The sequence below is a fragment of the Emiliania huxleyi genome, assembly GCF_000372725.1.
Source record: "Emiliania huxleyi CCMP1516 chromosome Unknown EMIHUscaffold_193, whole genome shotgun sequence".
In the NCBI taxonomy this organism is placed as follows: domain Eukaryota; phylum Haptophyta; order Isochrysidales; family Noelaerhabdaceae; genus Emiliania; species Emiliania huxleyi.
In genome coordinates this window covers 194000-207463 of record NW_005200659.1, presented here as the reverse complement: position 1 = coordinate 207463, position 13464 = coordinate 194000, and the positions used below count along the sequence as shown (strand labels likewise).

At 67.6% G+C, this 13464-nt stretch overlaps 6 protein-coding genes across 6 annotated transcripts in view; 2 read left to right on the top strand and 4 right to left on the bottom strand.

Moving 5' to 3' along the window:
* VPS34-1 (phosphatidylinositol 3-kinase Vps34) overlaps positions 1-1092 on the bottom strand; it is a gene marked incomplete at both ends in the record, with an annotated part of 2731 nt that extends 1639 nt beyond the window's left edge. The window contains 3 exons of the mRNA XM_005782104.1: positions 91-328; positions 437-553; positions 685-1092. Of these exons, the coding sequence (XP_005782161.1) occupies positions 91-328; positions 437-553; positions 685-1092 (763 nt within the window). The remainder of the gene's footprint in view (positions 1-90; positions 329-436; positions 554-684) is intronic.
* Positions 1093-1663: 571 nt separating this feature from the next.
* EMIHUDRAFT_233645 (hypothetical protein) lies at positions 1664-2324 on the bottom strand (the record flags this gene model as incomplete). Its single annotated transcript, XM_005782103.1, has 2 exons — positions 1664-1725; positions 1844-2324. The coding sequence occupies 2 exons, from the start codon at positions 2322-2324 to the stop codon at positions 1664-1666; spliced, it is 543 nt and encodes a 180-aa protein (XP_005782160.1).
* A 423-nt stretch (positions 2325-2747) lies between these two features.
* EMIHUDRAFT_113633 (hypothetical protein) lies at positions 2748-5765 on the top strand (the record flags this gene model as incomplete). Its single annotated transcript, XM_005782102.1, has 12 exons — positions 2748-3194; positions 3320-3361; positions 3454-3591; positions 3684-3872; positions 4047-4166; positions 4220-4452; positions 4550-4718; positions 4751-5004; positions 5077-5164; positions 5229-5254; positions 5368-5560; positions 5631-5765. The coding sequence occupies 12 exons, from the start codon at positions 2748-2750 to the stop codon at positions 5763-5765; spliced, it is 2034 nt and encodes a 677-aa protein (XP_005782159.1).
* A 2410-nt stretch (positions 5766-8175) lies between these two features.
* On the bottom strand, positions 8176-9225 carry EMIHUDRAFT_113632 (hypothetical protein; the record flags this gene model as incomplete). Its single annotated transcript, XM_005782101.1, has 1 exon — positions 8176-9225. One exon carries the CDS (start codon positions 9223-9225, stop codon positions 8176-8178), a length of 1050 nt encoding a protein of 349 aa, XP_005782158.1.
* A 1299-nt stretch (positions 9226-10524) lies between these two features.
* On the top strand, positions 10525-11373 carry EMIHUDRAFT_113631 (hypothetical protein; the record flags this gene model as incomplete). The annotated part of the gene is made up of 1 exon (XM_005782100.1): positions 10525-11373. The coding sequence occupies one exon, from the start codon at positions 10525-10527 to the stop codon at positions 11371-11373; it is 849 nt and encodes a 282-aa protein (XP_005782157.1).
* Positions 11374-11655: 282 nt separating this feature from the next.
* On the bottom strand, positions 11656-12524 carry EMIHUDRAFT_365759 (hypothetical protein). The gene has a single exon (XM_005782099.1). The coding sequence runs from the start codon at positions 12514-12516 to the stop codon at positions 11752-11754; it is 765 nt and encodes a 254-aa protein (XP_005782156.1). The 5' UTR covers positions 12517-12524; the 3' UTR covers positions 11656-11751.
* Positions 12525-13464: the final 940 nt, after the last annotated feature.

Genomic DNA, 13464 nt, shown 5'->3' with positions numbered 1-13464 from the left:
TATCCGCCCTATCCGCCCTACTTGCGCCGCCCGCGCCGCCCGCGCCGCCCGCGCCGCCCGCGCCGCCCGCGCCGCCCGCGCCGCCCGCACCGGACCCGCTGGTCTCGCCAGCCGCTTCGGGCGGCGCGGCAAAGGTGAGGAAGAGAGGCGCGAGGGCGGACTTTGCAACGCGAGCGAGCGAGACGTCCGCGCCTCCGAGCCTCCGGCCCGGCCTCAGGGGCGTGGTGAGGGGCTGCGGCGGCGAGGCGAGGCTGTAGAGCGCCTCGCCGGCCGCAAAGAGCGAGCGCAGCCGTTGCACCCTCGCCGGCCGGTCCGGGGCCGCCTTCACCTGGCGGGAGCGCACCCGCGAGCGTTGGGGAGAGAGGCCTCAAGGCCTCGCGCCGCGCGTGCAGGGCCGAGCCCACGCCTCTGCCGTCGCCCGCGTGAGGGCGGCGACGCAATCGGACTGCGCTCGGAGCTCGGCCGCCATCGACGGGTCCAGCCGCTCCAGCAGCAGCTTGCGCAGCGAGGCGTACACCGCCGCCTCCTTGGCGGCGCGGAGCCCGTCTTGCGCCTGCGCCACGAGACCGGCGTGGAGGCGGCGTCCACGCACCGGGGGCGCGTTCAGCACTCGGCGGTGACGGTGGGACGGCCGTGGCGGACACGAGGGACTGTACGAGTACGAGTGCTCTCTCGCGCCTCGACGTGGCTCATCCAGTAGAGACTGCACTCGAGCTCGGCGTTGCCGATCGCCGACTCGAGGAGGAGGCTCGCCAGCGGGCCCGGTGCGGGCAGGTGGCTCTCGTGTGCGATCGCCTGCACCAGCGGCAGCAGGAGGCAGAGCAGCATCCCGCTGTCGGCTGCCGTGTGCACGCGCAGCACCCGCACGGCGAGAGCACGGACGGCGAGCGGTGCGGCGTCGCGAGAGGCAACGAGCGCCTGCACCGCGTCGGCGAGAGGCAGCGGAGATATTCGGCCCTCGCTGAGGCGTGCGCACTGAGCTTCCGCGGCGGATGATCCGGAAGAGTCGCCCTTCCAGTCCACCGCGAGCAGCGACAAGAGATGGCCCGAGCCGCGCAGTGCGCTCGCGCTCTCCGAGGCAGCAGTGCGCATGTGTGAGATCGGGCGGCCTTATGTATCGATCACGCGAGGATGGTGAAGGGCCGATACTCGCGGGAACTGCACAGGGTTCCGGCTCCTAGCCAGATAGGGGGTCTGTTGACCATGATCCTGTCCGAGCCTGTCTGTTCTTCACCTTTCTACCTACCTACCATGACTCGCACCAAAACGCCCTACCTACCTACCTATTGCGGGCGCCAATCGCCAGGCTCCGTGCCCCACCTACCTACCTACCTATTCCAAGAGAAGAGAATTCAAATTCCTATTCCCAGGCCGCGCAGCGAACGAAGCGAAAAAATACCTGTTAGCCCTCTGTGAATAGGCTCCCAGCGCCCGCCGCGTGCCGGCTTGTACCGCGGTGCGCGCCGCTCGAAGGGCCGATACTCGCGGGAAGGCAGGGTTCGGGCTCCCCGGGACGGTAGGGGAATATCGAATTTTACAACGTAACTCCCACAGCATTGGGAGCTTTGCAATCAATGTAGCCGCCGGCAGCGGCACCGCACACACACTCGTCGAGTACTTGCAACTTGCTCCGTCTTCACGACGCTGTGTGTTTGATTTATCGTTAGAGCAGGTAGCGCTTCGTGGTCTCATCGCCTTGTTCCGTCGCGAGGCCATACGCCTCAGCTGGCTGTACAGTATTGGGAACGGCACAGATCTTGTCTGTCAGCTCTGACCGTCCGTTCCGATCGGACGTATTCATGGTGTCACGATGAAAGGCTTGTCAGCAATCCAGCGAGCGCACAGACAAGGATGCCCTTGTAGAAGCACATGTTGCCGCGCCAGCCTCTCCCAGCGATGCAGCGTCCGAATACGCCGCAATGGTGGTCGAAATCCAGGACGCACCGCTCGCAGATGGAGCAGTGATGTGCTTTTGTGCCATCAGGGCGCCAAATACAGCAGCGCACGCAATACACGTTACCGCCTTCGTAAACGTTCTCCAGACCCGCAAGCGGCTGCTGCAAGCGCAGCCGGTCGAGTACTGATTGAGGCAGCGGGAAGCAGCGCTCTTGTGAGCGCTTCAGTGTGCCCGGGTCGGCCCACATCAGCCCACAAAGGCACACGAGTGCTAGAATCGACTCGATGTATAGTAGGGCGAAGCCGACATTGCAACCCAGTCCTGGCACCTTCGACGGGCAACCCACTGCTCGAAGGTGCGGCGAACCGGCGAGGAGCGCGATCAGGGAGAGCACGACCACGGTGCCGGTGGTTGCCTGCGATCTCATCTGTGTGAGATCAGGCGCTGGCATAGGCGGCAGCTCCTCCACGCGCACAGGCACTCCACCCTCCTCGGACACGAGCATTATGCTGAATTGGAGCTGCGTCTCTGCGTACTCTTTCGAGCCAAACGATTTCGAATTCCCCCCTTACAACACATGTGAGCCGTGTCGGCGTTTCTTTTTTTAGCCTTCGAGTTTTGAACAGAGTAACAAACGCAAGGGGAATGCAGACCCAGGAAGGGCATTTTTCTGTCTTTTTGTAGTGCGCGCCAGTCCCGTGCCCAGTGTTGTCAGGAATAAATACATAGAGCAGTCATCTCCAGGGAGAGATGGGCGACGCACACGAACACAGAGGCACCGTGCGCACCAGCGGAAAATTCTCTCGCGCGTTTGCGCGGGCAGGTAAAGGCCGCTCGGGGCGACTCAAACATGGCGGAGCAAGCCGCCCTCGAGCGACTCCTCGCGGACCTCCGCTCGCCCATCGACGAGTCTGCGCTGAGCGAGAGCTTCTCCGACGTCGGCCTCGAGGACCTGCTCGTGGCGGCCGCAGCGGGCGACGGCGGCAGCGACGGCGACAGGGAGGAGGGCGGCGGCGAGGACCTGCCCGTCTCTGGCCGCGTGGTGGCCTCGCTCCAGGCGGAAAACGCGTCGCTTCGGAGGAGGGCAAAGCTCGCCGCCGCGCAAGCGCAGGCTGACCTGCAGACGTACCGGGCCACGGCCGAGGCGGCGCAGGCGCGCACGCGTGACGAGGTCACCTCCCTGCGCGAGGCGCTCTTGGCGGTGCAGGTCGAGATGCCCAAGCTGCGCGACCGGCTGGTGGCGAGCAAGCAGGAGTTCGCCTCGCTGCGCATCTCGGCCGAGCAGTACCGCGCGATCGTGACGCAGGAACACCGCCCTCAAGCCACTCCCAAGCGCCAAGCCGCGCCCGACGCCACCCACCGCCGCCGCGCATGCGCATGCAGCCAGCGACTCCACCCGACGCCCGCCCACCTCGTCTGCAGGCGGACGAGCAGACCAGCGTTGTGCAGTGGGTGCAGGCGCGGGTGCACGAGATGCTCGCCGAGGCGGAAGCGGCCGCTCACAGGTTGGGCACCAGCGCACCGGCTCCCAAGCCCGTCCCGCAAGCGTGCTCTAGGCGGAGCGTCCGCTCGGAGAGCTGCGCGGGCAGGCGACGGCGGCCGCCGTGGCGCAGACCGGGATCGCCGCGCAGCTGCAGGCGGAGGGCGGCGCTCGAGTCGCCGCTGAGTCGTCAGTCCGACAGCTCAAGACGGAGGTGTGAAAAGAGCCGTGGGGGGGGGAGGTGGGAGGGCAAAGCCGGCGGCGCTCCCCGCTCACCCGCCGCGTCGCCGCCCCGCGCGCGCCTAGGTGCACGGGCTGAGGGAGGAGCTCAACGCCGCTCGGCTCAAGCTCGCTGCGGAGCGCGCCGCCGCCGCGGAGCGCGACGCGGAGCACGCGGCGGCGCTTGCAGAGGCCGCCGTGGTGGCGTCGGCTGCGGGAGCGGGCGCGGGCGGCGCGGTTGCGGCGCAAGAGCCGGAGGCCGTCGTCGCCGCGCGGGTCGAGGAGGCACGGGGCGAGGCGGCGCGTGCGGCGGAGATGGCGCGCGAGGCGGGGCAGAGGGAGCAGATCATGACGCAAGACAAGGCACGATACCATCACCGCCGCCGCCCTCGCCGCCGCCGCCGCCCTCGCCGCCGCCGCGCACACCGCCGCTGCGCCCACGCCGGGTAGGCGTACCTCGCGGGTCGGCTCGAGGTTGCGAGCGAGAGGCTGCTGCAGACGGAGGCGGTGCTGGCGCGGCGCGACAGCGATCTCGCCAGCATGCAGGCGGGAGGAGGGGATGGCGAGGGCGTGCGGTGTGTGGCGCACGGCCCCCGTGACGCGTCGTCCGTTGCGCACGCCAGGCGGCCAAGGAGGCTGCCGAGGCGAGGCTGGCGGCGGCGGCGGCCGAGCACGCGGAAAGCTGCTCGAGCCGCGTGGCGGAGGAGGCTGCAAAGTGGGAAAAGGCGGCGGCCGCCGCGGCGGCGGCGGCCGAGTCGGCTCACCAGGCGACGATGGCGCCGCTGCGCGAGGGTCGGGATTTGGCGGTGGCCGACGCCGCGGCGTGGCGGGCGCGGTACGATGCGCTGCAGCAGCAGTGCGCCGAGCCGATGCTCGCATGGCCCCGCTGGGCTCGCGTCTCACGCCCGCCCCCCCCCTCTCTCCTCGCCCCCCCCCGCCCTGCCCCGACTTAGGCACAATGAGCACACGGCAGCGTCGGCGGAGCAGATCTCGTCGAGCCACGCCGCCCTGGTCGACGCGCGGGCCGAGCTCAAGCTCCGCAACTTCGAGCAGGAGCGGCTGCAGGCGCGGCGCCATCTCCGACGGCGGCACACCGCCGGGGCCCACCCTTGCGCCGCCCCGGTCGTCCCACCTCCCGCCGCCCTGCCCCGCAGTCGCGGCTCGAGCAGGCGGCCGCCTTGCAGCAGCGGGAGTCGCTCGCGGCGGACGCGGCGCGCGCTGGAGAGAGGTCCGAGGCGCGTAAACTCTCGTCGCAGCGCACGCCAGCTCGCCGCCGCTCCGTCGCCGCCCCGCAGGCACGCGAGAAGCTCGAGTTGCTCAAGCACGAGTACTACGGCCTGCAGGCGAGCAGCGGCGAGGCGGCGGCGGAGCTGCGCGACGCGCGGGCGCGGCTGAGGGAGTACGACCGGTCCGCTCCGGCGCGGCCTCGTCGCCACTGCGGCGCGTGGCCGTGAGGTGCGAGCGTGCTCGCGGCTCGTAGGCTCGAGGGCGAGCTGGACCAGTCAGTGCTGCAGACGGGCGCCGCAGCCCTCGGCGGCGTGCTCACGCCGCCGGCTGTGCGCGTGCCGGTCCGCCCGCCGAGGGCGCACGCCTGCCACGCGGCGCGGCCCAGCCCCATGTCCCCTCGCCCAGGCGTCCGCGGAGGCGCGGCTCAAGCAGTGCGTGAGCTTGTCGGCGGAGCTGATTGCCGCGAGGCGCCCTGCGCGCAGCGCTCCCCTGCAGCCGTTGCGCTCACCGCGCGGCATCCTCCTCAGCCCCGCGCGCGCTGCAGGCGCGTCGCCGACGAGCTGCGCGCCACCCTCGCCGCGCGAGAGGCGGAGATTGGCGATTTGCGACGCGGCATCGAGCAGGCGCGGCGCCGCACGCAGTTCGCTGCCTCGCCGCAGACCTTCCTCATCGACAAGATCGAGGCGGCCGAGGGCGGGGCGCGCGAGGCGGAGGCACGCGCAGCCGCGGCGGCGCAGGTGCGTGGCGTCGAGGGCCCCATTGCGACACTAGACGGCGGTGTGAGAGCGGCGCTCGGTGTGTGCGTAGGAGGCGGCCGACCGCAAGGCCGCGCTCGACGCGGCGCACGAGCAGCAGAAGCTCCTGCAGGGCGACCTCGAGCGGCTGCTGCGGCAGCGAGGCTCGATCGACTCGCTCCGCACCACGCTCGCGCGACTTCTGTGAGGGGGAAAGACACCCGCGGGTTGGATGGGTCGCCCGTTTTTCTTATTCAGAGCGAGGCCGAGGGACACAGGATCCGAAGGTGCGGTGCATCTTCTCGACCACCCTCTCTCCTCATACCCGTCACTACTCGGCCGCCGTCGAGGCGAGCCGGTCAAGCATGCGCAGCGCGTACGGTCGATGCGTACGGTCTCGGAGGCCGCGCGTCCGAGGGTCAGGGTGCGTGCGAGGCCGAGGGGCCGGCCGTTCACGTGGGTGCCGTTTGAACTTTGATCGGACCGTTTGTAGGAGCTAACCGAGTGCGCGCGTGGCCAGGACAGCGAGCCGCGCGACAGCCCACAAAGGGACATGTATGACAGTCAGGCAGGCTCGGACTGGACACCAACGCGGTTTAAGGGTGACGCGGCAGGATTAAATTCTTTTTTTCGCGCACAACACACACTGGGCGATGAGGTGACTTGGACCACCAAGAGCTGGCTGGGGCTGCAGAAGCAGCTGTTCTCGGTCGTTATTCATACGCAATCGCAGAGCAGATTGTGAATGAGCTTGCCTGCGGCGAGGGCGGTCGAGTGCACGGAGCTAAGTGCCTCGCCGTCCTCGCAGGAGTCGCTTAGGCGGCTCCCGTGGTGTACCTGTGTAGTGTTAGTGCCAGTGCGCGCCAGTCCCGTGCCCAAGGGAAGAAAACGGACAACCCAAGGGAGGGATGGGAGGACGGCACGCCGCCACCACACAGGGATTTTAAGGAGAGGGGTGTGGTGCGCTAGCCGTCGCCCACCCTTGGGCGTCCGCCTCTTCCTATCTCTCTTCGCAGTCTCTCGCCGATTCTCGCTGCATAACCTTCATGCCACCTCGCGGTCTTCCCACTCTCGTCGTTCTCTCCCTTGTCGCTTCTTCCTCTGTCGCGTCGCTCTCCTCTGCCTCGTTCTGCGACGCCGCCGCCGCCTGCCGGTCCCTTGTTCTCGCGGCTTCTTGCGCCTTTCGGCGCAGCTCCGCCCTCCTCGCTGCATATCCTGGCCCCTCGAGTCTATCGAGCTCTCCTCGCGCAAGGACGAGTCTTCTGACGCCCACTGCGATCATTTGCCGCCCAGTCATGTCGTTGCTCAGGTCCACTCTCTCTTCGACCACTTGTGCCTTCACGGATGATGCTGGCGCTGGCTGAACCTGGGGGGTCCGGGACCGCCCCGCCGGAGGCTGGTGTATCCGGGAGGAGGAGATGGGGGAGGGGAGTTACCGCGGTACGATAGTGGGCCCACCGGCGAGCCGGAGGGCCGTGGCCGGAGGGCCCCGGGGGGGGCTTGGGGTCAGTTGTCGGAGGAGGCGAGAGATGAGCTGACGCGGCCTCTGAGAGTGGAGTCGGGACGTACGGGCTCACCGGGGGAAGGCCAGTCGCAGTGGCAACCGGACCACCACGACCTTCGACAGGGAGGGCCACGCCTCCCCGAGCCTGGAGAGGAGCCGGCGGAGGGGGGGGGCGAGCCGAGGACGATAGAGAGGCCGCGGGTGCGGGCGCGACACTCGTCAACCAGGGAGAGCGGGCTCGACCCCCCGGGGGTGGAACTGGGCGCGACCCAATGCCACCGTTCTCGCCCGGGGTGACCCCGGCCGGGCCGTCGACACTCTCAGAACCGGTGGAGCTGGGAGAGGCTGGCGAAGACGAAAGGCGGCAGCGGAGGAAGCGACACCAACAACGAGGGAAACGACCACACCGGCCGTCGTATGACGCTCGGCAAGCGAGCAAGAGAGCGAATCGGGGAGAACCGGAGCCCCGGGAGGACCGAAGGTGGAGCCCCGGGACCGAGGACTAAGCAAGTGTCTGTGTTTGGGCGTGGTGTCCAGTGTAATGTCCACTAGCTCCGAGTAGAGGGGGCGTCCTGCAGTTAAGGGGAAACCCGGTACGCGGGTCCAACGCCTCGGAGAACTGTGTTTACTTTAAGGCCCTTGCCCTGCGAACGCGCACCCCCGGGGCTAGGGCTCTCTAGCCCGTAACCCGATGCCAATCATCCGGCCCGCTGGGTGCGCTTCTGAGCTCCCCGGCCCTGGATGTGCGGTTAATGACTGCACTCCAAGTGCTCCAAGTGCCTCCCGCCCCCCCCTTCCCAATCCTTCCTTGGCCTAGGCTCCTCATCATCCTCGAGCGCGCGTGCACACCCCGCCCCGCGAAAAAGAAGTGTTAGTGCCGGTGCGCGCCAGTCGTGCCCAGTAGGTAGGTAGAAAGAGGTGAATCGTGCCCGCCCCCAGTGTGACCAGTGAGTAGTGAGTTTGAGTGTGTGTAGTGTGTGTCACTAGTGAGTGTGTGAAAAAAGAATTCGAGCACACGCTCTGCCCCGCGCGGTTACGAACGACCGGGGTGAGCGGGATGGTACGCACGCGGACGCGCCGCGAGAACCCGTGCCAGGCAAGCGAGAACCTGAAGCTAACTGTATAGCCCTCGTTGGGGGCAGCGGTGCGCGAGCGACTGCGGATTCGGCCTCAGCCGCCCCTCGAGCCCGTCGGCGAGGAGCGGGCGGCGCGGAATCTGGAAGATGGAGAGGCTCGACTGCGGGCGGTCGAGCGTCTGCACCGCGCCCATGAGCGTGCGCCGCTGCCCGGCGGGCCCGAGGCCGCGGGAGTGGAAGCCGGAGGTGTCGGCGAGGACGAGGGTGCCCGCGTCGACGGTGAGGGGCTCGGTGGCGTGGAAGCCGTGCCGCTTGAGGTCGTGCTGCTGCGCACGGAAGACGCGGCGCAGGCACTCGGGGCTCGAGGAGCACCACTGCGAGCGCGCGACGTGGCGCGGCGAGCACTCGGCGCGCTTGTCCGACGAGACGTTCGTCCGCTCGAAGAGCCAGCGCAGCTTGCGGAGGGAGGCGGCGTGCGAGCCGCGCACGTAGTGGAAGGGGCCGCGCTCGAGGGTCACCGGCTCGAGGAAGATGAAGATCTTCCACGTGGGCATGAGCTGGTCGATGTGCATGCGGTACTGCGCGTCGCTGTCGCGGAAGACGTGCTGCGCCGCCGGCGTCACCCACACGCGCTCCTCGGCGAGCGGCCGCGAGCTCAGCGGCGCGTCGAGGCCGCTCGCCAGCCCGAGCAGCTCCACCTCCTCCGCTGTGAGCGAGAAGTTGCTCGCGCCGGGCCGGAAGTTGCGCAGGCGCGTCGTGAGCAGCCCGTGCCGCATCCACGCGTCGTGCAGCGCGTGTGCGCCCCACCGCTCTCGGCGCACGCGGTCGACGTGGCGGCGCGCGAGCAGCGAGCGGAAGACGGCGAGCCCGCGCCGGTTGAGCGGGTGCTTCGTGAGCGCCTTGCCCGTGTCGAAGATCAGCGCCTCGAGGCTCTTTGCCGGCAGCTGGCGCACCTCCTCGAGCAGCGCAGCCAGCGGCGTGCCCGTCGCCTGCTCGAAGATGCGCTCGTCCGACGAAGTGAGCGACGGCAGCAGCTTCGACTCCAGATGCGCGCGCAGCAGCTTCGACTCCACATGCGCGGGGAGCATTCCCAGAGGGACCACAGTCCGGCTGTGAGGGCGGGCAGGCGCCGTTCCCTCATGTCAAAAACATTGCATTTTTGTCGTCGTCAGTCGCCGCATACATGCACCATTTCCCGCCTGCCCTCTCCCGCCACGCGCCGTCCGAGCCCTCTCCGCTCTTGCACAGGAGGAAATTGGAATTAATTAATCAGACAGATAACGAGGGAGGGCGAGACGATCGAGGGGTCCCGTACCATGCGGAATCGACGCTATCCAGTGCTCAAGTCTAGTGCTCAAGTAATGATGCGAGGACAGCCAGGCACGGGGGGCAGCCAACCGATTTTGGGATCGCTGCTGTCTCGGCGAGCGGCCAGAACCAGGCCTCTCAGTTCACGCCGGAATCGTGAACCGTGAACCGTGAACCGTGAACCAACTAGCCCCCGCCCCGAGTCCGTGAACCCCGAACCGTGAACCGACTAGCCCCCACCCCGAGTCCGTGAACCGTGATCCGTGACCGACTCCTCCCGCGACACCCGCCGCGAACCGTGAACCGTGCACGACGACGAGTCTGGCGAACCGGCGGTGAACCGCCGGTTCGCGAAGTGAGCTTGATTCATGAACTAGTTCAGTGGTTCACCCTCGAACCGACCGTGAACTCTGAACCGTGAACTCGAAAGGCAGGACAAAAGGGCGAACCGCGAACCGTGAACGAACCAGGCGGGGCAGCGTCGGGCCGAACCGTGAACCGTGAACCGACTAGCAACCGCCCTGAGTCCGTGAACCGCGAACCGTGAACGAACCGTGAACCGCGAACTAGTTCATGAACCGGGTTCACGGTTCACCTCGTGAACTGAGAGGCCTGATCGCGGCGCTCTTAGGATTTTGTGGCCACAAAATCGAGCAGGCGGGCGGGCGGCGGCGCGTCTGGTGAGGGGGCGGCGGTGGCGGAGGCGAGGCGGCGCGAGCGGCGGCGCGGCGGGGTGGACATCGCGAAGAAAGAATTATACCGCGTACTACGAAGAAACAAATAGAGGCGGGTGATCGTAAGGGCCAGGGTTCCGGCTCCTAGCCGGAGAGGGGGTCTGTTGCCACTGACTCGACAAACAATGACTCGCGCCAAAACGCCCTACCTACCTAGTACCTACCTATCCCCAGGCCGCGCAGCGAAGCGAAAAAAGATGAAAATAGCAGGTACCTACCTATTGCAGGGCCCTTTTGGGCGAAACAAGACCAACCTACCTACCTATCTGGGAGGGGCTTTCAGACCCCCTTCCGGCTATACTGTACCGGGTAGTCTGCTACGACCCACCTCGCACTGCGATTCGTATGCCCTCATTCAAGGCCTCCGATGGCGTCGAGCTGTGGTACCGCTGCACGGGCTCCGGCCCGGCGCTGATCCTCCTGCACGGCTGGTCGGGCAGCCACCGCTCGTTCGACCTCAACGTCGAGGCGCTCTCCCAGCGTTGCACGGTGGTCACGCCCGACCTGCGCTTCCACGGCAACAGCGGCAAACCATCGTGGGGCTTCCACGTCGCGCGGCTCGCGTCCGACCTGCTCGACCTCATCACCGCGTGCGGGCTCGAGCGGCCGGCCGTGTGCGGCTGCTCGCTCGGCGCTGCCATCATCTGGAGCTTTGTCGAGCTCTTTGGGCCGGACCCGCTGGGCAAGGTCTGCTTTGTGGACCAGGCGCCGTCGCAGTGGAGAATGCCCGACTGGCCGCACTGCTCCAAGGGCATCTACGACGACGAGACCGTGGGGCGCATCTCCGACGCGCTGCACGCCGGCCTGGCGGACTTTGCCGACGGCAACGCGGCGTGCTGCCTGACGGCGTGCGTGGACGCGGCGCTGCTCGAGACGCTCAAGGCGGAGACGCAAAAGTGCGAGCCGGCGCATCTCGCCGCTCTGATGGCCGACCACGCGCGGCTCGACTGGCGGCCCGTCCTGCCGCGCGTCACGCTGCCCGCGCTCAACCTATACGGCACAGAGTCGGGATGCTTCCCGCCCGAGGGCTGCGCCGCGGTCGGCGACCTCGTCCCACACTGCCGGAGCGAGGCCTTCGAAGGGTGCAACCACTGGCTCTACATGGAGCAGCCCGAAAAATTCAACAAGCTGCTCGGCGACTTTGCGAGCCGCAAGGCGGCGATGCCGATGCCGATGCCGCCGATGCCGACGTGACAGTGGTTCTACTCGCCCTCGCGCCTCGGCGGGCGGCGGCCAGCGCCGACCCCGTCGTGCGCCCCGGGAGGCGTCAGGGTTCGGGGGGGGAGGGGGCAGCTGCTCTCTCCAGCGACTCCAGGCGCGGGCAGGCACGCATCACTGTCCCATCACGCATCCAAGGTTTTTTTCATATCGCTCTCTGTCAAAAATACAGACCTCTGCCGGTCCGACCTGGCGCTGCGCACCCACCCTCCCCTCCGGCACATGGCCGATATTCGCCGTTCGGTGTGGGTCAGCGGCGTCGCAGGCGTGCGCGCCGTGCGTGGAGCGTGAGTGTAATGCGAGAGCCGTCCGCGTGGTGTACATGCCGTGTGTCTCCGGACAGCCGACCGGCGCTCACCGCCCCAACTGAACGGCCGGTCCGCCCGAGCCGGTCGCGTAAGGCAGCACCCACGCGTTGAACGGGAACTCGACCGTGTTTTGGTTGATGATGCGGATGGTCGAGTCGGAGACTCCCGGCGTCTGGATCACGGCGTAGAAGGGGTTCTTGTAGCCGCTCGAGGCGTAGATCTCGTAGGACTGCTTGACCTGGTTCGGTCCCTGCGTCAGCTCGATCCTCGCCTTGATGTTGCGCTCGCCGTTCATCGGCTTGAGCAGGATCTGCACAGACTCGACAGAGGAGCCAAATACGTACGACGTAATCTCGCCGCCCTGGACGTTGCGGTTTTCGGCGTCGGCGAGCGAGGCGTAGGCGGAGTCGAGGCCGGTCGGCGCCACCGTCGCGTCGAACGGGAACTCCATCGGACCCTCGTTGAAGACGGCCACGGTCTTCGGGTGCTTGGGCGTCTCGATGAGGCAGTCGATGGGCCGCACGTTGGCGTCCTCGGTGTACACGCTCATCTTGGTGGGAATGTAGGACGGCGTGTGCCACAGCTCGACGCGCGAGTGCACAGGACGGCCGCTGCTCTTGATTGAGAGCTGCGCCCGCGCGATGGCCTCATCACCGATGTCCCAAGTCTTGAGCGTCTTGCCCTCGACGCGGGCGGGCTGCGACGCGGACCAGACGTTGTCGGCCAGCACCGACATGGCGGGCGCCGGAGCGCGGCGGGCGCCAGCGCCGGCCTGGAGCTGGAACGACGGCGAAGCCAGCGCGAGCAGCATTGTGTCAGTGATCACCTGGGCGCTGCTCAAGGGCAGCAAGAAGAATTTTAGTGCCCGCTCGGAGAGTATTCTTTACACTTTAGCTCCGAGTAGAGGGGGCGTTCCGCAGCTAGGGGAAACCCGGAGCGCAGAACTAACCCTCGGAGACCCGTGTTATGGCCCTGCGACCGCGCACCCAGGCGAGACCGCGCCTGGCGGCGGCATACATCCTGGTTGATGCGGACGCCCTGTTTCGCCGTACGAGGCGGGGGTGGCGGCGGGTGCGAGCCGGATGGTGACGCGCGGCGAGCAGCTAGAACACAGCACCTCGTCAGAGCAAAGAGCGCTGCTGGATGCGACCCGCGAGTGCGCTGACGCCATACCTGACGGCGCGGTGGTGGTAGGGTCCACCGACAGCGACGCGATGAGACGAGCCTTCCTGTCCACGTGCCACCGGAGCAAGTCAGTGAGGGACATGGTCCGAACGTCCGAAGCGGGGGTGCTCCGAGAACAGGGCCGGGTGATCGATGGATACAACGGCCGAGGCATCGACTTTGTCGCCACGTGGGAGCAGGCGTACCACAACCGTGACCAGAGACAACGGTGGGACGGCAGAACGGGGCTGCTAGCGAGGCTGAACCACGGGTGCGACGTGCTGGCGGGACACCACGCTCAACGTGGGCGGAGCAGGGAGCTCGACTTCTACGGGGCGATGCAACCGCAGGAGATGGCGACCTACTATTATACGAGGCCGCTGTTCGGTGACCCCAGGGTTGCACAATACGAGCGAGACTGAGCTGTATAGTGTATTATACGTATTGTATTGTATTGTTGTATTAATACGTATTGTATTATGGGTGGCGCGCGAGGCGGTCGAGGCAGGCGGGGCCGGCGGAGCAAGCGAGGCGGGCGAGTCGGTCGGGTCGACCGGGTCGACCGAGCCCGGCGCCCCCCCGCCCCCCCCGCACG